Below are 25,580 nucleotides of genomic sequence, written 5' to 3'. Positions count from 1 at the left end.
GTGAGGTTATCTCCTGACATTTAGTGTAGCCGTGCTGCACTGACCTCGTAGTTAAAGAAAAGTTCACTTCTCCTGGATAAACAAACAAAACACTGCAGTATAACACTGAGAGTGTGCCATTTATCATTATTAACCGTAATGACCTCATCTCAATTTTTGTTCTTGTATTTGCTCTGATGTGTTTGCCAGCCTAACAGCTTTATGATTGCTATTTTTCCATTAATGCAGGCCTCCCCAGCTTATCTCGAATAAATCACAATGCTTTTCAATAATGCATGATTCACTCCCAGAGCTGTTCACCAGACTTAAGGACAGCAAGCTGGTTTGGCATGAACATTAAAACTGTTATATGGCTTTAAACTGGGGATTTTACAGGTGATATATAGAACTTTCAGTTTTCTCATAATTACTTTTATTGAGTGATGTAACATATACATCATTACTCCAAGATAATCATAATATATATTATAATGTTTCAATTTGTAATATATTGATGAAGTGTACTGTAAGTAACCAAATAAAAATAAAACTCAGTATAATGTCATTTCTGAGACATTTCTGCAGAATCACAGAATTTGAGGTAACCATTTGTTCTCTACTAGAGAGGCTTGCACATACAGTACCTTACATCTAGTCTGCAAGGTCCTGTAGTGGCCTTTTAATATCTTCTAAAGTATGAATAGTTATGAAGTCAACAATGCACAATTTTAAAACACAGATGGTTTTATTGGCTCCGCTGTTAAAGGCACTTCATTTAGAGGGAGGCGGCCTTCATCTGTCACATAAAGAGATATGTTGAAGCACTTAGGTAGTGTTGTTAACTTGTCAGCTTGTCCTGAAACCTTATGAAGCAGTCTGTGCAATTTCACTAGATCTATTATAGGTTCAACAAGTTTCCACTTTTTGGACAAATTGGATTCATGACATCAATCCAGCACTCTATATCACATAATAGAGAGGTCACATACATGGAGATTTTTGCATATGTTCAAGTTCAGTAGCAACACATCCAGGCTAAAATACACAGTCCCATTCAGATTCATATGCTGCCTAATGTCTGTATTGCTGTCTGCTAGTTTATTTTATAACCATCTTTTATAAGGAAACATAGGATACAGGTACTTTACGGAAGCACTGAAAAATTGTGGTCATATTGCGTGCCATGCAGGAAACCTTCAAACATGTAGCACCTTGGTCGACCTTGGTCATTTTTAAATGTACTATACAAATAAAGTTTTGTAAAATCTTTATTTTGTAAAATAGAGATTTGTTTTGATATAAAAATGGTCAAAACAGCAACCCCCTTTTTTAACACAATTATATTCACATACCTGGTAGCTGCCAAGTAAAGTATAACCACAGTCTCACCTGCTGGGGTTGGGAATGATGGGTTTAAGGGCCTTGTACAAAGACACTGTACTAGTGTTGATGAAGAAAGGGCAAACACTGCCTTTTCACTTCATTCCCCAGGTTTTATCCTGCTGGTGTGGGGATTGAACCAGCCACCATTCCTTCACAAGTTCACTTTTCTATTCTATATAATTGATGACACCAGTGCAAACTTATTAAAAGGAAGTTTCATTTTGACCTCAGCTCGTTACTGAGCACCATGACAAAATTACAAAATTAAAGTCTGAGTTAACATGTTTTTTTAAACGCTTCCTGTGCATTCGTGTGCTACAGCAATGACTCATGCTCACTAGTTCCTCAAGGCTCAGTAAAGGGATTTGCAGGTTTTAAGAGAATAACTAACATGCTTTTAGAACAAAGAAACCCTAAGATTCTTTACAGTTTATGATTAAAAATATTACTTGGTCGTCTTAGGTCACTACTCATTTACAGAGTTGTGGCTATAGGCAATGCACCCAAACACATATGGAATTTGAGCAAATTAATATAAGATAAACATGCAAGGCACCTATGGGTACACTGTGAAACAAACTTGGAAATAGCAGAAAAATGCATTGGTCCAAAATAAATATCTGTGCTTTAAACAGTTTTCTCAAAGGCAAGTAGATACTGGAATGTTCTGTTCTCGACTGCTGACAACATGGTGAAATAATAATTCTTTGGTTGTTATGGTAACTCAAAAAAAAAAAAAAAAAAAAAAGGTAAATCAATGTAGCACCCTTTAATTAAATCTCTCTTCTTTTCTTTCCCTCCTAGGTTTCTCCACCTGATCATTTATACAAAAAAATTTAAATGACTTCCAAAGAAATGATCTTGAAATGATGGTTTTCTTTTGACGTATTGCCATGTAATTTCCAGTACACTATCCTGATTTAGTAAGTTATCCCACACGTTAGTACTCTCCCTTCATTACCCTATCCAGTCTCTTTTTCAGCTACAATCCAGTCATCTCTTTATATCCGTCACCATAACAACCACAAATGTTCTGACAGATTTGCTGGCACTGCAGTGAGAGGCGAAGCCTCAGAGGGAGAGAGGAAGAGAAAGAGAGAGAAAGACAACCAGCCACCCACCCAAAAACCTTGCACCTATAAATGTACACTATGTTACCAGATCATGTGAGATGCATCATTTTCAGTACAACTTACTGTAACAATCCTCTCCTGGCTCATACATTCATTTGTGCACCACTACCAGTCCTGTTGTTAAGACTGAACTGCAGCCATCTTGAACAAAAAAAAAAAAAAAACTGACCAGTACAGGTTAATTCATGTTTTGAACAGATCATCATCATAATGAGTGGTTAAGTTCGGACTTGGATATTGTCAGCACAATGTATACAATAAAGAACATCAATGATTAACCTCCTCACCACTGAAGTGCTAGTACTGTAACTGTATCTGTTAATGTTCTGAACAATACATGAGTTGAGAACTGCAGGGACAAACACGTTATACAGCAGCCCATTAGCTGTCATGTAGTGGTCCTTTTTGAGGCGAGTTGCAGTTATGTCCATAGCCCTACAGGAGCCATACCCTCTTTAGTGGCCCGTGGAGGCAGCAGGTTCTCCTCAATCAGGAACTTCAGGGGGAAATGGACCAGCAGCCCTCGAACGGCCTTCAGCTCCTCTTTGGCCTGCTCCGGGTCTGTGTCACAGAGGCGTTCCTTGGTGGAGTAGTCCTTCAGCTCTCGCATGTTGTGGACTGTATTGTATGGAAGGCATTTGAAGACCTGCCAGCGAGAACAAAAGAGAGATAAGAAAACTGAGGCCACACATTGCTATTGTTGGTTGATGATTTATAACAAACAATCTCTGGTTATTTTACACCTTGTCATAAATGGTGGCGTTCAGTTTAGCAGATGCATTCCAGACCAAGTAGAAGAAATCGTCACTGATTGGATCATCAATATTGATACTGGGGTCAGAAGAAGCTCCGACAAGAACTCTGGAAAGGATAAGAAATGTGTGTTTGCATTCAGACAACAGAAAGGTTGTGTTTCCCTGGTCCTTGGTTCAATAATACAATATTTTTATCATAAACCTGAAAACATATACTGTAGTAGCCTGTAGGTGGTATTAATGTTCAAAATAAAATAAACAATTCACTTCAAGAGTTACATATTTTGTCTGAACCTGAAACACTCTTTACGCAGCGCAAGTGTGAGGGGTCCCGCCTGGTATTCCTGTCCTCCCATAATGGATGTTACCCGATCTTCATCTTCCACAAACACCGCCAACTCACTGTCTCTAGAGCCCAGCATGCTGCGGTCGTTGATGTTGGCTGATCCTGAAACACGAATGGAAAGTACAGTACAAGCATTTTCAATCTGTCCTTTCATAGGCATCGTTATTATCAAACATATAGCAACAATCAAAAGTATTCATCAGCAGAACGAATACGGCTTCAGACTCTCAACACTGGCAAACAAATCAGAGAGTTAAGTGCTTTGTTTTATATTTCAGAATTTCACATGTGGATAGGGATTACTTGCATGCACACTCCCTCTGAATCTCTGCCGGGAGTTGAATCTCAAACTCAATAAGATTCTTACTATTTGTGGGGTTTTTGTAAATCCATACTACATATTGAAGTATGGAGCATACTTCAATGCTTTCCTATAGATAGATAGATAGATAGATAGATAGATAGATAGATAGATAGATAGATAGATAGATAGATAGATAGATAGATAGATAGATAGACTCACCAATGATATAGCAGCGGTCATCAGCGATGAGGGTTTTGCTGTGAACATAGATGAGCTCTGTGACAAGCGACTCAGAGAGCTGGGAATGGGTTCTCAGGCCACAGAGTGTGATGTAGTCTGTCCACTTGTCCTCAACTGGTGCACCAAACCAGAATTGCATTATTCACAAGAAAAACTGTAATGTAAATATATACTGACCATTTATTAAGAGGCTCAAACTGAAATAAGGTCTCTTCAACTAGATATGAAAAAGATCATGAATCAAAATGGAGACTTTTGAGTAGATACCTAGAACCACTAGCTTCAGTTTAAGGGAGCAACACAAAGATAAAGAAATAAACAGAAGAGGAAACAGGTGGCATTTTGAGATGTCAGGTGAGTTGAAGATAAAGTGAAACTCACCTTCCTTAAGTCTTTCCAGAATGGAGTGGTCTCCACGGCACATGGTCCTAGACATAAAAATCCATTAAAATTAAGTAATGAACACATATATGTGACAATAAATGAAAAAGAAATAAAACATTTAAATTTGCAAGACTGGGTACTCTGTTACATGAATGCTGAGAGTGAGGTGTTAATGATACTGCCAGGCTGTATTCTAGCAATAATTACAGACCGACAACGCTCTTGATGCATTTTCATTTAGTGCAGCTTTAATTTGAAAAAGGACTCAGTTGTAACAATGGAGCATAAAAGCAGGATTATTTCTACATGTACTCATGTGTAATAGAAACCCCAGCTAACATTGATTTATAAAATGAAATATATACCATCTACCCTTGTTATGTAAATTTACATTGCTGGCAATATGTAAGGTAAACTTATGTTAAACAACATTCCTGCAACATGAGCCAATGCCATGAGATTAATCCAATTTGGCTACAACACAAAAGTCCAAAATGACAATGGGAGGAAAGAGCTCTCACCTGTAAGTGAAGTGCAGAATAGCTTGGATGGCGTTTCCGCCTCCTGCACTGATGTCTCCTTCAAATCCAGGAAGCAGGGGGACCACCACAAAAACTCTGTACTTCTTCTGCTCTCTGAAATAAGACCACATATACATTGTTTGCAAGTGTACTATTAAATATTATTAAAGTTAAGATTAATATTAAATATCAATAAAACTTGACTTTTCCATTCATTTCACATTTTTTTCAATTTTATTTTTTAAAACACTTAAAATGTTATATAAAACAGCTGGCTAGCATTTTCCAAAGTTTAACAGAAAATATTTAGGGTAAATGGTCTTCTCAGTCTTAAAGTAAATGCTTTACTCTGTTCTTTGTTAACACATAATTTTAATCCACACAGATTTCCTGAAAAGCGGCTTTGTAACTTCAAGGTTCAAGAATGTGTGTATTCACATTAATATGGCTAGTATATTCAAAAGCGACCTGTGGGCACGTAGTATTCGCTTCACTATTGCATCTCCAATCCCGTTGTGGACACTCTTCCCATCGGCACAGCTGATAAAGAACTGGTTCTAAGGGCAGAGAAAAGGCAGATGGTGCCTCGGTATGAGGTGTGAGCTAAAACAGGAAGGTAGTTGGCAAGGAGGAGAGCGACCTACAAATGTACTCGGACTCATCTCTCAGTCATGTGAAATGAAATGTATCAAACTGGATGTAATTAAGGAAATGCAAACAGAAAGGGAGGCCAATATATTGAATACTAATATACAGACATTCTAGTTATTTGTATGAAGCCTGCATTACCTCGATGTAGATGTAGTGCTCACTGTTCTCGATGGCGTGGATGTAGGCATTATGGATTGAGTTCTCACAAGTTCCAGTTGACCAGCGATCTGCAGAGCGCAACACCTTGGCAAATGACATGTAAAATCAATTACTGGATAATCAGTAGTGCATAGAGGAAAGATCACTGTAATAACAGTTACTATTACTGTACTAATATGCGCCAGTGTTTCTTTCCTAAGGTATGTGCGCTTTAACAATATAATAACATGTTTTTATCACCTTAGCTTGGTGTCACATAACAGATTTAAATAGTGGTGTATAAAAAATAAGTTTCAGTTTATTTTCTGTTATTAATAGTTATTTATGTTTGTGATCCAGTGAGCTGGTTCTGTGCATTCATGATGCTTAGCTTGGGAAATACAGCTTTAAAAAAACAACTACAAAGGCTGTTGCAGCTTTGCCCCTGAAACCTGAACAAAAAAGAAACAAAACCTGATCGAAAAGCTAGAGTGTAATGGGGATCAAGGCTTAGAGTTACAGGCCACTGCCCCCACTAGATAATAAACTGCACAATGTGATTTTTAGTCTAAGCAATTCTACTCAAGAGACTATTGCAAGCCAAAAATATCTCTTACATATGATATACAATATTTTAATGTTTACCAATAACTTTATTAGCTAGTATGTGGTTTGGAATTTATCCTGTCTGACGTCTTTACAGTTACAACATCATTGTTAGAACTAGTTTAACGTCAACCAATATTAAAGAGAGTAAAGATGATGCTGTTGAATGTGGCGTTGCTACAGCTGGTGTTTCTCATAATCTGGACCACATTTCCTATGAAGCTTGTTGCAAGTAAGATGCTTTCACTTGTCCTCCTTTCCTGTCCTTGGCAGTGCATTTGTTTTCTCTGGCCTTATTGAACAGGATAAACATGCTGGACGTGACTTTGTTCCACAGGCTTTACTCTCGTTCCACCATCTGCCACAGCAAAAAAAAAATTCTGAATACTTTAGCTGCAATTCAAAATCCCGAAACAGTGCTTCTTTGTTGTACTGTAAATAAAACCCATTTGATTTCCAGCTACATCTGACTTGGTGTAAAACAATGTTATATTCAGAGTCAAAGCAAGCAGGAGCGTTCAGTCTTCTTTGCAATGGTTGTAACTTCTTTATAGTAATTCCAATTATTTTATTATTTTTCTAAATTATTATGAAGATGAGCTGCAGTACAAATTATTAAAATATGGAGTAATCAGTGTGTCTAACTTCAAGCTTTGCTGGAGCTCATTCCAGTATAAAGTAGCATAATACCAGAAGCCAGACAACCCTGGCTGATGATGGTGTCAACCAGTGCCTCCTATGATCTGGTGTCATGGAACTCAGCCTAGGATGTAGGTAGGTATGCTGAGGCCTTTTTTTAAAAAACAAAAAAGTCATTTTATGGTGTATAAATGTGTGTAAAAGTGTTCAGTACAATATCTGTCTGCAGAAATGTGGTTGACAGCATCTAGTGGTTTAAAGGTAGTTGCAGCAGCGTGAGCATCAAGGATAGATAGAATCCAAATTTAATATTTACTTTTTGAGAAAGATTTTCAGCAGCCTGAGTTCTGTAGGACAATCTGCTGTCTAAACAAATCACTCAAGTATGTATAATGCTGAACTGTACCAATTATCTGCCTTAGAACATGGATTGGATAACATCCCATTCATGGACCAAACATCCAATGAGCAGTTTGTGTCTCTTGTGAAATAAGACAAACATTTTGTCTTTCTGGAGAATAATCCATGTTTAATTAAAAAATCAATATGGAGGTGTGAACGTCATCAAAAGCAGACTGTAATCTGGACAAGACCTGAAACGACCCCCAAAACACGAATGGTTTTCCAGGTGGAGGATGCTAACATTTGTTCTCTCGTCATATTTCTGACAGTTTTTTTTACTAGTTTTGCATTTGAGGCGATACCTGGACCCTATAGAGGTTGAACATGCTGTCCAACTCTTCCAGGATGGCACATCAGTATGTACCATTGTCAGAAGGTTTGCTGGGTCTCCTAGCAAAATCTCAAGAGCACACAGAAGATTCTAGGAGACAGGCAGTTATTCTAGGAGAGCTGGACAGGGCCGTAAAAGGTCCTTAACCCATCAGCAGGACAGGTATCTGCTCCTTTGTGCTAGGAGGTTTGGTGGTGGTTCAGTGATGGTTTCTGGGGGCATGTAAATGGAGGGACGCACAGACCTCTACAGGCCAGACAACAGCACAGCATAGAACCATTAGGTATTGGAATGAAATCCTTGGACACACTGTCAGACCCTACACTGATGCAGTGTTTGTTTCTAGTGACAACAATGCCTGGCCTCTTGTGGTGAGAGTATGCTGGCAGTTCCTGGAGGATAAAGGAATTGATACCATTGACTGACCCACACACTTGCTTGACCTAAATGCAATAGAACACCTCTGGGACATTATGCTTAAGTCTATCCAATGCTGCCAGGTTGCACTTCAGACTGTCAGGGAGCTCAGTAATGCCTTGGACCAAATCTGGGAGTCTCCTCCGTTGTCTCATTAGGATCATGTCCCGACGTTATCTTACATGCAAACAAGCACGTGGGGGCCATACAAAGTACAAAGTACTGAGTACCATTTTGAGTTGCTGGAATGAAATTTTAGCCAAATGGACTAACCTGCTGCATTATTTTTCGACTTTCATTTTCAGGGTGTATTTGAATTCAGCCTTCTGTAGGTTGATCATTTCCATCAAATGATGTGGCATCCTTTTGTTCCCAACACATCACCCAGTCCATATCAGTGTAAATATCCAGCATGATTTCTTTCCTCATTGAAATCTGATGTTTTCAAAGTTTTCACATTTTTTTGAGCAGTGTATTTTTACATTGTTTTTGAACATGGTTTCCCTGATGCTGTCCTGAAATCATTTGAGGTTTGTGTGATACAAAAGTCACTTCCCACATGCACTTTAAGACATACTTTAAATACTCTGGTTATCTTTGTTTGCATGTATGTAAAGCATGCAGGAGTTATTTTATGTTCAGAATACTGATTTCTGGTTGACTCTAGTGTTTGGTGAGCTTGCATTACAATAGGCCACTGTTCTCCATTAGAAATGCAACTCATAATGAACAGAAAGAAAGCCTGATTCATCTGGAATCTGGAACAGTCTGTATAAAGGTTAAACTGGTACACTACAACTTGCACACTATCATTAACAGATTAAGATTTAAAATTGACTTTCACTCTAATGAAATCCCACACATCTTTTTGCACATGAGGTGCATGGATAGTGATCTGGCCTTTGCTGAATGTGTGTACATAAATACCTGCACTTTGGCTTTTTTGGACCCAGGCACAGTGAATGAGAGAGAGTCGGCAGTACAATGAGACTTTGGAAGAAGGCAAGGGTAGAATTCGTCCTTGTACTTGCTTTTGAAGTTCTAGAGAGGACAAAACATCACATTATCAGTTGTGTTTCATATACAAGTTTAAGTTTATATATATATATATATATATATATATATATATATATATATATATATATGTTATACTGTACATACATTTTGTTTATTTATTTTAGGCTGCTAAAATAAGCCTAGACTTAGACTTGGACTGCCACCCCTGCAACCCGGCAATATGTTTTTCAAATACCAGCAGAGCAATAATGTCCCGGTCTCTAAAAACTATGTTTCTAACATTCATGCTGTTTGCTATTTATATCAAAGCCCAGATAACTTTAAAAAGACAGAGCTTTCCTTTGAGTCTGACCTTGGTGAAGTTCCAGCGCTGGATGAAGTGGCGGGCTACATCTCTGGCAGCTTTGCCATGAATAGCTGCAGATAGATCACGCCACGGCATGCGAGGAACTTGAGTGCGGTCAACATTATCTGAAAAAGTATAAAAAGTAATCCATTCAGCTTCCTGTTCAGGGACTTTCAGGGTGTTTCCATGTGTGTGTACAAATAAGTGTGTCAGATACTGAAGAAGATTTCCACAAAATACCTTCAAATGGTTTGTCCAGTTGGACCCAGTCTTTCGTGATAAAGTTGTTGTAGTCTTTGCCAAGCCACAGTTTAGTGTTGCCAGTCAGATCATCTGAATTCTGCTCAGCTGTCTTTCTAACTGGTTTCGGCCCATCAGCCACACCATTATCCTGCTTATGAGAGACATGTGTTACAAACACATCCATGCTTAATGAAAGGCGAGGGCTAAATAGACAGAACGTTCTTACAGCTGTATTTCCCTTTGGCTCCATTTCAGTTGCCTTGTTTGCTATCTCTGACAAACCCAGGTCAGTTAGCTGGTACTGGCTGTTATCCCACCTTCCAAATGCCAGGTCAATCCCTCCAACAAAGGCTACGGATTGATCAATGGCCACCATCTTTTCATGGTGAGCCCAAAGAATCACTGTACTTGACACGTGGTCAGGATGTCTCATTACCTAAACGATGTAAAAGGTACAAAATTACCATCAACAGTTATGTTGCCTTTGTCAGTAAATCCAATTATGCACAAAGGTGCCAGACCTTGATGTTGGGGTGCATATTCATTAGAGTCCTCTTGCTGTGCTCACTATTGATGCCAAGTGCTAGTTCCACTTCTTTGTAAAGTAGAACACACACTTTGACTCCTTGTGCCTGCAGAAAAAAAGGTTGAAAGGTTGTAAGCTTTAAAAAGAAATTAATCATAGCACTGCAATGAAAATGAATGTTATTTAATATTTAAGGAATAAGACGGAGAGAATCCCCACTGCTTTGCGTTTGAGTATCTCATCTAGGCGCCAGTAGTTATCAGTTGCTGGTCTCTTTAGGAAAACTTCAGGGCTGAGCCTGAGAGACGAGATGCAAACGGCTCATCATCTTGTTTTTACATTTTCACAATAATATACACTTCATTTGTAGTTAAAATATTTTAATGGTGCAAATTATCACTAAATCCAGATCTTGGTAACACATACCACCAATCTGTGATGAAGATTTCCTCTGTAGCTTGTTCAAGAGCATCAGCCAGGTCTTCGAAGTAGCCACTTCCATTCACATACCTTCAAATAATATTGATACAGCTTATAAGATGAGGATCAAAACTGAAGATGGATATTCACAAGGTAGTAAATATTGAGTAGACTATGCGTCTGACCATTTAGTGAGTGTGTTGTTACGTGGTGGTGCAAATCCCTCAAAGCGCTGCACTTTGAGAAAGTCGCAGGATTGTGCCAGCCGATTGATTTCATGACTCCACCAATGAGCTTGCCTGTAGCTGCTACATTTGATGATGAGACTCCTGAACCAAAATAAATAGGCCATGAATGTATCACAACATGATCTAACCTCCGATATGCATCACAATCCTCAATGCATTCGTAGGAACACCTACCGAGTGAAGTTCTCAAAGCAGACTCCATATTTAGTGCCCGTGTGAGCACTGCCCACTTTCACTTTGAACTCGGGGTCAAACAGCAACACAAAGTTGATGCAGCTGTTGTCTTCGTCCATGTACATTAGGAATGAGTCTTTCACCACCAACCAGCGGTCTGACCAGCGAAAGCAGAACCGATGATGACCAGCACAGTTCAAACCTAGGAGACGGTGACCTCCTGACCTCTTGGAGATGGGTCCTTCCCTGAGGTATGTTGACATCAATGACATGTTACACAGTAAAGTTCCGCCACACACTTAGTAATTTCCCTGCTGTCCATGTCCACATACTACAGAGGAGTTTGCTTACAGGCCTTTGGCTCCAAGATCAGTGACAAAGGAGAGAGGCCCAACAGTCAGAAATTCCAGCTTAAAAAAAAACAAGACAATATAAACATGCTGCATTTGATCCACTTTGTATGTGTATTATGTAGAGTATATTTGTGTTTCACAGCTGTTACCATACTGTGATGATTTCTGCAAAATGCGTTCTCCAGCAACTCATTCAGGTACTCCTCAAGGAATTTCTGCAATAAAAACAGAAGACACAGAATGAATGAAATGTCTTTATTATTTAAAGCAGATTTGTTATAGGATATATACAGTTCAATTAATAATTATTAGTAGTATTATAATTACTTTTGGGCATAAAAATCATTAAAAAAAAAAGATTCTTTGTGATATTAACTTATACCTGAGCTCTAAGGCATTAGGCTGAAAGTGTGTGTTTGTAGTATTGTCTATCTGAAGGGGTACTTTAAGTGTATGCTACATACTGTGTGCATACGACTGGCTTGTTAGATACCATTTTGCTGGAGGTCCTTCTCGTCCGTTCAGTCCCATGCAGACTGGGCAGTTCCTCTGGCATGGCTCTCAGCTGCTGCCTTTCCTTTGCATATCTTTAAAAGAAATTTGAATATTCAAAATATTTATACCTTTAGAGGGCTCACAAAAAATAAATAAATACAAAATCAAGGCAACCCACAACTCGGATTTTAAATGCATGTCTCTCAGATTGAGAGGCTGATTTGCATGATTAAGATCAACATGCTGATACACCAACCTTCCCAGAGGCAGCAAATTAACCATCATCTTGTGCTTGTAAAGGTCCCGATGCAGCTCCTGGAAGTGCTTGTACTTCTTCTTCACTGTCCAGTGGAACTGGCCATGGGTCAGCTGCACCGTGTACAGGGTGCCCACACGAACCTGGATGGACATTGTTGAAATTATTTACATACTGTTACTGAACTTATCTATTATAGTGACATTTTCCTCACAAGTTTTGTTGCTGATATCTGGATGACACTAGTAGTCACATCTTTACCCCAATATCCAGGTTATGTATATGTAAGTACAAACTGAGCGATAACACACCCAAAGTGTCACTTTTAGCCATCCATTACACCATAATGCATATGATAAGTATAGTATTTCAAAGATGAAACAAAACGTAGCCCTAAGAAGATCTAATGAACACGTACAGTTTAGATAAGGTGTTTGTTTTTACTTCACGTACATAGTTAAATGAATGTTTAACATGTTTTTTTTTATAATGACACAGGGACATTTTGAGATTTTGAGTTTCCAATTCCACTGACGTGTCTGAAAAATCAGAGCAGGTGGATACTGACAAAATGCAGACTGTCTATGCCACTCATATAAAACTAACCTGTTATTAATCTGCCTTTATATTTTTTTTAACACATTTTTTCACTTGTCAAATAAGTCTCTCAACCTAGATTCACATGAGTTAGTGCAAGTTGCTGTTACTGCTTCCACAGTTTCAGAAACGGATAGCCATCTACGAATGATACAAGAAGCACCTTATGATGGGTAGAAGAAAAAGAGCTCCTATTCAACTAGACTGCTGCTATACGAATGGGATAGGCTACCTACTGATTTCTCAACTCCTACTGAACAACATCAACATGCACAGGAACTCCTTGCGAAAATATTTACTGGACAGTAATGGAATTAATGAGAGTAAAGAGTAGTCTAGATTAAAAAACAGTTTGAAAAGAGCCACAGAAAGAACAACTGTCCCTAAATAAACAATTGGCACTATGCAACCAGCAAAACTCCAGAAGAACAGACATGTTAAAGCTTGTTTAACAGTTTAAAGTTTGCTTCACAACATTTGGATAAGACTGCAGCTTACTGGAAAATGTGGTCTGGTTAGATAACACACAGAAATTACATTAGGGTAATAGTACTATGCATCATGCCTGTATCTGACCCTTCAAATACCAAACCTACAATAACGTTTGTAGGTGGAAACAACATGGTATGGCTGTTTGTTTATTCATGATATAGCAGAATCAATTTCAGAAAAGATGATGCATGTATCAGGATATTTTTAAGAAGGTGCCAACCACCGGGACAATGAGGCTGAGATACTGCAAATGTCTCAAAGGTTCCGGAGGAAGGAAATAAAAGGGTCTGAATGGTTAGGAGTTAGCCAAAATACACTCCGAACCCTGAGAAACGACTTTCTTTGCACAGGAAGCGTCTGGTAACTTCATTGCAAACGAAGGTTTCTCTTATAGCATACTCAGTATTTTTTTCTGGATTATTTCAATTTAAAGCACATAACTTTGTCATAATTTGGAGTATTAGGAAGTAAGAACTATTTTTGTGATGGTTATAAAGACTGAATTATTGTTATGATATTAGTATTATTATTTTTAAGTTTTAAACAATCAAAATTAAGAATGTAATTGACTTCCCATATATTATAAAAAAACACACCTTTGATCGAGTAGTGTGCTTCTCCGTGTTGACCACTTTGCATGTAATCGGGGTATCAGGCAAGAAGTAAACAATCTCAGCCGCCTTTATTTCCTGAAGATGATGAACCACCAGGAAATGACGTCCCTCTGCAATTATGAGAAGTTTCTCAGTTTCTTCTGTGGCTCATACCTCATATTTAATGAGATATTAAAAGAGATTTTTTTTTTCTTACCACTGCTGGACACAAGGCCATCTAGCTCATCTGGAGTCAGGTTGTGAAGGTCCCGTGAGAAGCGTCTTCTAGCCAGGTTCTGTGCTGATGAGCTCTGAGCCTCTGGCTCAATCACATCCTCTGGACTGGCCATTGCACTGCTATTGTAAATCCCACCTGTGATGTTAAAAAGTGGAAAAAATTTGTTTCTGAACCTTTTAACACTATTAAATCTCAGTATTCCATCCATTCATCCATTCATCCATCCATTTTCCTAAATGCTGCAGCCTATCCCAGCTGTCATCAGGCGAGAGGCAGGGTACCGGGTACTTAGTCTGGTTCTCTATATATTTATTAAACCTAGAAAATAAGTGCATCTTATTATTATTTGATTTGGTGATAGCAGGATGAGGGTTAACATCAGCAGCAGAACGTGAAAGTGAATCTAATTCTCAAACATATCACCATACCATGGTCACACAGAAAGAGGCATTCGTGTTACTTAGTATTACAGCAGTCGACAACAGTGTATATTTTGTTAGACAGCATTGTTGAAATGCTGTTAAAATGTGTGGTGTTTACCTGTTGATCAAGTCACAATGACATATCTAGGACAAAGACACCACTGAGAGAAAAGGGTGTGGACATCTGGATGGTGTGGGGAGAAGTTTTTGAATGGTTGAATGTTTCCTGAACAAGGAATGGGGGAGGGCGTGTATTTTTGTCAATGTCGGCTGTGTGGACAGATTGTAGCTCCATGCCATTGTTATAGCATTTTGAACTGTCCTACCAATTTAAAGGAGCTTTATGAGAGTTTAGGTCAAGGGCCTAGGCCTCACTGAAGTTTTTTTAGTATGTTTGTGTGTAAACAGGAAAGAGAGAAATGAGAATAGGAAAACCCTAAGAACATCAATGCAATCCTCATTAAGACATCCAGAAGATTAAGGAAGCAATAGACTAAGCTAGAAAACCACAGGACAAATGTCAAACGATATAATCTGTTCCATTTAAAATTCCAGATGTTAGCGTGAGAGTGGGATTTGAGTGGGTGTGGATGCGTGACGCTTCACAGCATTACACAAAATAATAACCAGCCAATAAGAAAATGCTTGTCAACCTGAACTGCAGAGAATATTTTAAAGAAAAAAACAAACAATCAACCAGCCAACACTTCACAGTGGCTGAAACCTACATTTACACATGTTAAATTAACTTTAGGTTGCATTAGAGAACATGTGGTGGACTCAGAATGCTGGACAGGATAAACTACACAGAAGGCTTGTATGATTATAAATAATAAGCAGTAATGCCGCACCCTGGGTGGGTCCATCTCCTGTACTGTAGCAGCCAAATGCCATTGGTAGAATCTACCAATACTGAGGCGTGGCAACAAAAACAACAAATGATACCTGTAAATGATGGCAATAAATTTTCTATTTGTTTTTTTAAAACAAATACATCAGTTTGTACTTGGAGAAACCAAATATTGTGTAATAAAATATATACAACCTGTTTGTACTATCATTAAACACACTGAGTAACTTGTAACTAGTAACTAGTAATTCAGGCAAAAGCCATAAACATTTACTAGTTGTGCTTTTTACTGTGGTTCTACCCCAATCAGAAAAGAGGAGATGCAAACAACCAGGATGAGAACATTTAATATAGGATAATTATATAACAGTGTGTCCTTCGTGGTTTATTAATCAAATGATACAGATTAATAGAATGACTACACTAATACATAAACTGTACAACCACAGGTTTGGTGCTGTAGAAAAAAATACAACACTATTACTTTCTGATAATCTCTTAAGACTTCGTAATCTTGTTATTCTAGTTAGTTCACCTGCTCAACATTCCTGTGGCTGTGATTCTCATAAAAATGTCAAGTTATATTTGAATTGCTATAAAACCAATGCTAAGGCCATTTCTAATTTGACATCGTTCAGAGCTATTTCTGACACTCGTGATGATGGGACCTTTTAGACCATTCAGCCGTGTAAGCTGACATCAAACCCCTAACGTTTAAACTCTCCTCTGTGTGTTGAGGCAGACATGTTGGCTAAACAGGTGAAAAGCTAGTGGCATGGTGCACTGACTTGCATGACAAGACTAAATACTGATCAAACACATCTGAAAATGTGACCAGTCTTTGCATACAGACCACAGCAGATAGTGATTATCTACAGACGTGTTTAACATTGAAGGCAAAAAAAGTCGAGAGTGGCGCTGACAAGATTTTCTCGTTTGTTGGACGGCTGAAGATTAAATTGGATTATACAACGTACTCCATTTCTGGAAAATGCTACACCCACACCCACGTTTCTTCTACAACACGATCCCAATTGGCATGCAATTACTGAAAGGCATGTGACACACCAGACAAGGCCAGCAGAGATTCAAAGTCACTAGACGTGGCTCTAAAGACTCTCTGGCTGACACAGGTGGGAAGAACATGGGAACATTTATAAAGATGGAGACATAGATGCTGATTAAGCAACGCTGAATGCACCAAGGACTGCACTGTTTTTGCGTTTCCATGTGCACTGTTTTGTACACACCACATGTCTGTCCTGAAAAAGAGGATCTGTAGCTCTTCCTGGGGTTTCTTCTATTTTTAACCCACCAGGGGTTGTGTAAAGAGCCTTAAGTAATTTGAAATATTGAGCTATAAATAAATGAATTTATCTTATTGGATTTGTCTAAAATCAAAGTAAACTGTGTTGTAGTATTTGTATTTTACAGGTTACGATGACTAGACTTAACATTTCTAAACATGACTTGGTATTTTATTTATTCTGATGGTAAACAGTCAACAGTAAGCGTAGGACATTCGAGTAACTCTGTCTGTATAACAGAGAAAAATACAGGACAGCATATTCCCAAATGACAGGATATGAGTATTTGTCATGCAGTCTCCTACATGACCAACGTAACAGTGAGTCAACTTGTGTCTGCATTTCTGTAAACCCTCATGTGATCCAGTGCAGGAGTTCTCCTGGGCCCTTTTCCCATTCTTACAATAAATAAATAAATAAATAAATAAATCCAGTCTCAGATCCATAGTTTGTATCAACAGGCACTCAGAGCTGATGGGAGCTGGGTTATTGCCTGCTGCTCCATTATGTGTTTGAGTGTGTTACACCGTCTTACACCACCCAGATGACATATGTCTTAGCCATGAAGTTAACATGAAGTTAATCTAACACTCACTGTAGAGGTTAGAAATCCTAAGAGCTAAGTTTTGTCGTCTCCACCCTTTCCCATGGTTTCCTTCTACTGCGCAGCATTCAACAGAAACTACACATCGGTGTAAAAGAACTGTGCTACAAATGTCGAGAATGGCAACAGTATGTACACTGACAACATCTAAATAGTTATTTGTTTTTGGGTGTCGATGAGATCTGCAGCTGGACGATCTTTCATCGACACTGCTACGACAGCACAGGCAACACAGAGGAGTGAGAAATGCGTCTAACTTAGGCCGAAACGGAGACTTACTTCAAATACAGCCACGGATCAGCAGCTGGTCCACATGTGGGGATTAAAAACACAACACACAAATCAAGGCAAAAAAAAAAAAAAAAAGTAATCTGCCACCGAGTTCCAGCCGGCGATTTAAAGGAGGGTTTATGTTTTCCCTGCAGGTCCCTCCCTCCTGTCGGAGCAGGACGACGTGAGGACAGGATAGAAAACCTCTGGTGTTACACACCTTTCGTCATGTAGCAGCACATTGTGTTTTTAAACTGAGTCAAATAATAAAAAAAAAGAGTATGATTGTTTGTGTGCAGCTGTGCAGAAAGCAGACAAACAAACATGAAGCGGACTGTTCACACAGAGAGGAGGAGGTGAGGTCCAACACGCACAGGAAGCACAGGACAAGTCCTGACCGGGCTGGACACCATCGTCCAAACGTGGAGGACAATCATGAATCCAACAGTTTGCCACTACTACTTCTGTATTAATAAACAGTACATGTACTCTAATACATCCATAAATTGACTCTTCAGAGTAAATCATGACATTTTCCGGTGAGTGTTTTCAAAATAAAGGCCTCTTTATACAAATTCTCTAGAATTTCTGCCTAAATACAAAAATAAATAGATAAATTGATACATATTTTACAGGCAATCGCATATTTTGTAAATGTAATTGTAATGCAATTAAAGGAAGTTCCGTGAATGCAAAACTACAATACATATAACTAAATATATATATATACATATATTATCACTTTTGACTTAAAGGAACTGTTTAACTCAACAATGATCAGTTGCTTGTAAACATATATTAAAGTGAACAATGTAATGAGTGGGTTGCTGTTTGGATATAATGTTAGAGTGGCTGTGAGGCCTGTGTGTTTTGGTGTAGTATAGTTTCAGACCACAAGGAGGCGTCAACCACACTTGAACTAACAAACAGTCTAATCAAATAATTTAAATAATCCTCAGTAACAGATGATTTTGATGATGACAGCTGATTTTAAGAATAAATCAGAATCCGACGTGAGTCAATTAGTCTTCTTATAACTAATAAATCATAATATAATCTGATTATACACATAAAACATTTTCAGTGCATATGCGATACACAGCCTATCTACCTCAAAATACCACTGATGTAACACAACTGAGCTTATAAAGAAACAACAATATAAGATAAGATAACACTTTATTGATTCCCCAGTTGAGAATTCAGTTGTTACTGTGGCATTACAAACTACAATAATTGTAAAAAAATACCTAGAATAAGCTGTAATACACAGTATAACAACATACTCAGTAGAACAATATGTTTAACGGGTTAAACACATCTGATAAAATGTGCACTCTGCAAATTGTTATGTTTTCCTTTGCCTAATAAACAGTTTGACATTTTGAGGAGTTTTACGATATTTACACTTCCAACTGCGCTGTAGATAAGCTGAGAAGCAAACACAAATCGTAGCCTACAGCTACTCTGACATTCACTACAAGATAGCAATGCATTCTTCCAGTTTCTGTGTCATGTGGGTTTTTACACTTTCTAAATGATTAAACAATGATGCACAAAATAAAGGATTAAAATAACATGGCACACTGATACAGAGACGGCATACATCTGAGTCGTCGACCACTAATAAATAAGTCATAGTAGAAGAAGAATAAGGCTTTTATTCAGCGCTGGCTGCCTCAAGTTACATGTGCAGGTTCTTCACATAGGACACAGGACATGCAAGGAAAGACCTTAGCAGTGTGATGTGTGATACATGGGTGATTCCTTTTAGACACAGCAAGATGGGCAACTTTAGCACACCATGTGTAAATTCTATCAATCAATTATATAGTATCTGTTTAGCTTTTAATACATTTATTCTACAATGACATTGTTGTTCTGGTTTGAAAAGTTCTTCGCTGCCACAGAAATTATTTCTCTCAAGCATTTTCTTTGAAATTCACCTGTGACCTCAAGTCTGAATGTGCTTGAAATCACACTGCTAAGTGTTTTATTAACAGTTGTACTTGATGAGTGCTATGATGATGTTTTCAAACATCATTCAGCTGCCTGACAAGTGTACTCAAAGATAAGTGTATGCTGTGAATATGAACACAGACAGATTTGGTGTTAAATCTCTGTTAGTAAGGCCTGACTGCACAGACTTAGTGTACAGACTGAACATAGGAGTCAGTGAGAAAGACCATTCAGCCTTACAGACAGCATAAGGCACAGTGACCCGGAAAAGTTTCAACAGAGGAAACGGGTTGTTTTTAACTCGGGGCATATTTCTTGCTCTGTCCAGGAAATGGAAATTCTGGTGCCTGGTTGAAGTGTCCTGTGAGGAAGATGCCGACTGTGCCGATGATGAAGAGGAGAATAGCGGCCCAGAAACAGACCTTGTCAATCATCTTCCCAATCAGTACCCAGCTTTCAACTTCCTTTATTTGGAAAGAAATTCAATATGAGATTAGAGGGCTAATATGACAGACAGTCAGAAGAAATATAGAACTGGAAATTCGTTATAGGATTCATACAGTCAAACAAAATGTGTGTTATACAATGCATTGACTGGGCAGATAAAATTAAAACAACACTCACAGATCCAATGTTATTTTGCTGTCTTGTGCTATCAGCAATGAAGTTGCAGGCATCCACACACTGCTTGATCTCCGGTGCGGCTTGGGCCAAACTCTTATACAGGTTGGCTGTGCTGCTTATGTCTATGTTATCCACTAGGGGGAAGACAGCAACAACAAGTATGCGACAACATTACTAGGGTAGGGATGGGTGACATGGTAACACATATTCGGTGCACAGCTACAAAGTCACTAAATTTTAGTGACACACACCTTGTGGGCATTTATATTTTGTAATGGCAAAGAGATACTGTATATTCAGGCAAGTATTTCAGAATGTACGTGTGACACATGTTTTAGAAATAGACGTCTTACCAATGGATCGTGTGAGTCCATGACGCTCTCTTTGTTTGTCAAACATCATTTCACTGCGAGGTTGTTTCAGCACGTATTCCTCTGCTCGCTGCATGAGGCCAAAGGAGCTGCGTCGCCTCTCCCTCACTCCGTTGACCTCTGTTGTCACCTCACTTTCGTCCACCAGTGGGGCCATGCCCAAGAAACGAGGTACCATCTCCAAGAACAGCTGTGAGCGGCAGAACAAATAAAGTTAGTTCACAGAAAATCATTTTTAAATAGGCAAATTGGACGTTGCTGCCTGTACTTACATGCTTTATGGTATGGGACATGGTATGAGTGCTGGGACTGCGCAGGGAGAAGTTCAGCACCACAATTTGATTAGTAGCAATAAGAGTAGTGACACACATGACAAAGATCAGGTACCTGAGGAAGACAGCAGAGACGATTTGTGTTAGAGAGGAAGCCCAAACAAAAGAAGCAGAAATGTTTGGAGGTCAGCAAAGAACACACTCCAACTCACTTGCCAATGAGAGGGACAGAAAGAGACGTCTCAGGAACCTTTTGAGCAATGAGAAAGAGGAAGACAGTCTGGGCCAGCAAGACTGAGATGGACACAGTTAACTTCTGCCCCCCAGCTGTAAAGAGGACAACAGAGGCTTAGGGGACACGTAATTTAATGGTCATACCCATTTAAGGACTGTATACTCTCAGTACATTGTGAGACTTGCTATTTCCCATATTAGAGAATTTGCATTGACCTTACTGACCTTGTGCAGGTAGGAAGTAGGCCAATACGACCAAGGAGGAGATAAGTGAGCAGGGCAGGATGATGTTGATGATGTAGAACAGGGGTTTCCTTTGGATGACCAGATTAAACATGATCTCCTGATACTCCAGGTCATCTGGCGTATACCGTGTATTGAGCAACTTTCTGGCTGGACGATGGACGATAGCCCACTCGCCATTCTCTGAACGGTGAAAACATAGCAAGCTGCAGACGAATTGTGTATGTTTTGAATATTGAAGTTTTGAATGGGTATATTCTATACCTGTGAAAGCCTCAGGGTCGATGTCCACCCACTCAATAGTGTCGCCTGTTTCTCCAACTGCCAGGATGAGTTCCACTTCATTGGCACTGTATGTCTGGGATCTGGGATCATTTTAGTGCAGATAGAATAGAAACTATTTTATAAATGAGCAAATATATATAAAATTAGTTTAATGATAATATAATTGTACCACACCTGAATGCTAGCGTGCAGTTTTGATAATCAAATGGGAAATAGGTGATTTCAATGGCACATGTGCTGCGATAGATGGCAGGAGGAAGCCAATACATTCCTCCATTGCTGCTGATCAAGACGTTGGCATAGTAAGCCACATCAAACTTGCCATCAATGCTGGAGAGAATGAGGAAAAGAAAAGGAAGAGTTAATACCTTTAACTTTTATACAACCACCATCTCCCTCCCCTGAAAACAACTATCTGAAACCAGTCTTCCTCATTATGCCTTACTTGTTCTCAAGGACGATGTCTGGAAGCCAAACAGTGTTGTATGGAACACGAATAATCTCAATGCCGTAATAGTCAGATGCGTTCCAAGCAAGACGATGATCGCTCCATTGCTGCAGATGACATTTTGGGAAAAGGTCAGCAAAGACTTTAAACACAAGATACAGTGAACGGGCAAAATTAACCTTAATGCCAAATTCCTTTTGTGATCTAGACAAACAAAACTAAATCATAGGTTTGGAGAGTGGACAAACTCACAATCTCAATCCAGACATTGGTTGTAAGAGTCTCCTCCTTTTCGTTCTGTGGTAAAAATGAAGAAGTACAGTATTAGTGACCTAACAGACCAGATCTGATCAGATTGATAAGTGATGTTCTTGTCCTACAGGAATTATAATCGTGTATATTTGTTCTCCATGGAGCAGTTAAATTCACCTACACCCTAATTACTGCTAATATTGTTTAATGTGCTCACCAGAGAGATGAGGTTCGTGAGCGTCAGCTTGATCTGAACTGCCACCTTGTCTTCAGGACGAACTACTGGGCGAATATTCTTGTTGTAGCCTTTGAACAAGGTGCTGATCAGCTGTGATTCCTCATTACACTGCACTGCATAAAGACAAAGATGAGAAATGGAGTGTGTTTATGTGCTAAAATATATTAAAAAGGTTTTTGATTAATGTATTATTGGGGAGGGGGGACATCTGAAATAGTCCACAGTCAACTAGTCAACTAAGTAATAGTACACACATGCATAAAGCTTCTTTATGAGGAGATCACTGCAGGCCCAGAACCAGAAATGCTCAGAAAGTTAGTTTGCGTTTGCTTAAAGTACAAGTAAAAGTAAAAAGAACACAGATATTACTGTGATATTCTGATCAGTTCAACATAGTTGGGGCTTTGCTGCTACACCCTTAGTCTGGTGTAGCAGTCCAGTTTAAGGTAGCTGATGTTTGCTGATGTCAGCTGCTTTCAATACAGTAGTAGCTGTGCAGCTGACAGTATGAAGCCAATTTGCTGGCTGTATGACTCTACTCTACTTATACTGCATTGGCTGCATTTTAGCATAAATTACAATCTAATTTTAAATAATACAACTTTTAACTGTTGAAACACACAATCTGATTTATTTTGCATTTTATTTTATAGCTAGTCTTTCTCAAGACAAAATTATTATGTATTTTAATTCTAAATATTTTAATATTCTCCACACATGCAAAAACGTGTGCACGCTAAATGCGTTTCTAAACAATTTCCTCTTCAAGAAAGACTAGAAGAGAGAAAGGTTCCCACCAGTCGCTTCTTTCTTATCAGCTGTCACTAACCAGAGCTCAGATTACATAGCAGCTGGGAAACTCTAAACTAGCACTTTAAGTCACACTCAGGTCATGTACAATAATCATCAACAGAGCAAAATTGGTGACAGTAACATACACTTCAAAGCAGTAGAAATTATCCCTTTATTAATTAATGCTCTGGTTTGCCTGATCCCAGCAGACAAAATAAAGTAAGTTAAATGGTTTTAAGCTTTAATCGTAACTTTCATGGGGCTATGTGAGGATCAGACAGTGTAATATAAGTAGTGACTTCCCAAAGCTTGGACATTTGTTAATTATTAAATAAGTTAAGCAGTACACTGGACACATGCACTGCATTAGAACTGGTATGTTCCTAGTGTTTAGAGATTCTTCAGTTTAACAATGGATGAAAACATTTTTTGTTGTTACATCCATTTACAAAAATTGAGGTTGTGTAATGTTTCCAAACCAATGTTGATTTTCCTATTTTAACATTCCAATATTCAACCAAATTAAAAATTCTCAGTACAACACACAGTAAGTTGTGTCACTCTACAGTACTGTGACAGAGAGAGAGAGAGAGAGAGAAACAAACTAACTTCTGTGTGCCGTGCCACGTGAGTTCACAGTATCTGATGTACTTTAAAATGCAGTTCTCAGTTGACACAGTTCTATCAATATGTGGATACAAAGTACAGATCATGTTCGGTATTTGTGCTTTAACCAGGTCACTTCCTTCAGTTGACATTTAAATCTGCTCAGGTAGATGGAAAGGAAAAGGACATTGAGGAGACAGAGACCGCAGGTCTCATGTTGTGCAACCCCACATTAACAAAGTTAGTAACATGGAAAATGGCTGTGATTTGGCTAAACTGACCCCTTTAATATAATAAGAAGGCAAGCGGCAGGCTATAACATGTCAAAATGTGAACATCATCTAGGAAGAGATAACTTTCCATCTCCATGCTCCTTAACCATCTCCTATGCTCTCCACAGCCCTTCAGGCATTAGTCATTATCAAATACAAAAGGTTAATTACAATACATAATCCTGCAACACATATCAATCAAGTTGAAATGTTCTTTTAAACGATGTGAGCCTCAATCAGAACACTTTGCGCTGCTGCCGGGCTGTTTTGCAAGTCTCACTTCTAGGCAGATGTTGTCTGCACCTCTCTACAAAAAGCCAAAGCCTTGAAACATATTTATACCAAAACAAAACAAAAAAGCTATTTAAAAAACTGCAGCTTACACAGGGAAGATGAACAGTATTAGTTCCTCCTCTTTTATATTTCCTGCACTCTTCCTGACTGCCATGTGATATTTAGTGAATATTACGTAGTGAAGAGTGCAGATTCTACATCTCAGTGTAAATCTTGTCCATGCCAGCACCTTGTCACTGAGACACATCTTTAACCAATACAGTGACTTTTGCCAAGGAGGTGGTTTCAAGACGTTTTGCAAACAACTCATTATAACTTTTGCAGAATCTATATTACATGAATATTTGTAAACAGGCTTTAAGACGTGTCGAGAAAGGGGAGTATAGAAAGTTTTCTCTAGCATGTGGATTAGTGTAGTGAGACTTTTACAACTGGTTGTCTCTCTGAACACTGTATGCACATGGCAGGCAGGGGATTATTTTGACAGATAAGAAGCCAGTCAGCCAGTCGCTGAGGATGTGCCAAAAGTTTGCAACTGTGCCACTTACCCTGAACAATTACAGCCCAGAGAATGGTTCCAACTCCAAAAAGTAGCCCAAACCGCGTTGCCATCACGCTCCAAGACCCCACCACTGCACCACTCTGCACAACTTTATTTAAATAAAACGTTTGACAAAGAGAGAGGGAGAGTGAAAACACAGCAGAAGAGCCCTAAATCCCCCTCATCAAACCCCTTGACTGTCTCCCACCCCGGCTGTTGCTGTTCATGGCTCAGATTACACAGCAGCTGGGGAGCTCTAAACCAGGACTTGAAGTCACCCCCCGGTCAACTACAATAATCATCATCATGATTATTCGACAACATTGTGGCCATTGCCCACATGTTGTTCATGTCCCATATCCCACTGTAATATTCCTGTAAGCTGTTATAGATGAGTACAGTTTTTATTTTGACAGAGATACATGCAACCATGGCTAAAGCAAGGTGAACAGCCTTATAACGTCAACAG

At 38.8% G+C, this 25,580-nt stretch overlaps 2 protein-coding genes across 3 annotated transcripts; both read right to left on the bottom strand.

The window, feature by feature from the left end:
* Window positions 1-705: 705 nt before the first annotated feature.
* Window positions 706-17,958, bottom strand: pld2 (phospholipase D2). 2 transcript variants are annotated; one of them, XM_026371421.1, is made up of 24 exons: window positions 17,690-17,958; window positions 14,207-14,362; window positions 13,993-14,120; window positions 12,308-12,450; window positions 12,050-12,143; window positions 11,706-11,771; window positions 11,555-11,613; window positions 11,204-11,449; window positions 10,967-11,110; window positions 10,788-10,871; window positions 10,581-10,659; window positions 10,357-10,467; window positions 10,062-10,271; window positions 9,833-9,986; window positions 9,599-9,717; window positions 9,157-9,270; window positions 5,835-5,939; window positions 5,514-5,602; window positions 5,046-5,159; window positions 4,522-4,568; window positions 4,120-4,254; window positions 3,545-3,698; window positions 3,239-3,356; window positions 706-3,141 (listed from the first exon to the last, which is right to left on the bottom strand). In XM_026371421.1, exons 2-24 carry the CDS (start codon window positions 14,337-14,339, stop codon window positions 2,917-2,919), a joined length of 2,871 nt encoding a protein of 956 aa, XP_026227206.1. In that variant the 5' UTR covers window positions 14,340-14,362; window positions 17,690-17,958; the 3' UTR covers window positions 706-2,916. The 2 variants fall into 2 exon arrangements, with proteins under 2 accessions (XP_026227206.1, XP_026227207.1); XM_026371422.1 differs by having other exon boundaries at window positions 9,833-9,983; window positions 17,690-17,957.
* A 955-nt stretch (window positions 17,959-18,913) lies between these two features.
* On the bottom strand, window positions 18,914-25,245 carry chrne (cholinergic receptor, nicotinic, epsilon). Its single transcript, XM_026372132.1, has 12 exons — window positions 25,119-25,245; window positions 22,586-22,719; window positions 22,369-22,413; window positions 22,114-22,223; window positions 21,843-21,998; window positions 21,648-21,748; window positions 21,366-21,566; window positions 21,119-21,233; window positions 20,907-21,021; window positions 20,617-20,824; window positions 20,264-20,397; window positions 18,914-20,103 (listed from the first exon to the last, which is right to left on the bottom strand). The coding sequence occupies exons 1-12, from the start codon at window positions 25,180-25,182 to the stop codon at window positions 19,936-19,938; spliced, it is 1,551 nt and encodes a 516-aa protein (XP_026227917.1). The 5' UTR covers window positions 25,183-25,245; the 3' UTR covers window positions 18,914-19,935.
* Between the last annotated feature and the right edge of the window lie 335 nt (window positions 25,246-25,580).

The sequence above is a fragment of the Anabas testudineus genome, chromosome 14 (assembly GCF_900324465.2).
Source record: "Anabas testudineus chromosome 14, fAnaTes1.2, whole genome shotgun sequence".
Classification (NCBI taxonomy): domain Eukaryota; kingdom Metazoa; phylum Chordata; class Actinopteri; order Anabantiformes; family Anabantidae; genus Anabas; species Anabas testudineus.
This window is presented reverse-complemented; position numbering and strand designations above follow the sequence as displayed.

Excerpts from the sequence above, each read along its gene's own strand:
- pld2 (XM_026371421.1), bottom strand. The coding sequence starts at position 14,339 with ATGGCCAGTCCAGAGGATGTGATTGAGCCAGAGGCTCAGAGCTCATCA. Across the intron at positions 10,872-10,966 it reads AACAACACACTCACTAAATG|GTATGTGAATGGAAGTGGCT; the intron begins GTCAGACGCATA and ends TATTATTTGAAG. Across the intron at positions 10,468-10,580 it reads AGATACTCAAACGCAAAGCA|GCACAAGGAGTCAAAGTGTG; the intron begins GTGGGGATTCTC and ends TTTTTTCTGCAG.
- chrne (XM_026372132.1), bottom strand. The coding sequence starts at position 25,182 with ATGGCAACGCGGTTTGGGCTACTTTTTGGAGTTGGAACCATTCTCTGG. Across the intron at positions 22,224-22,368 it reads CCAATGTCTGGATTGAGATT|CAATGGAGCGATCATCGTCT; the intron begins GTGAGTTTGTCC and ends TGTCATCTGCAG. Across the intron at positions 20,825-20,906 it reads TGTCCCATACCATAAAGCAT|CTGTTCTTGGAGATGGTACC; the intron begins GTAAGTACAGGC and ends TGCCGCTCACAG.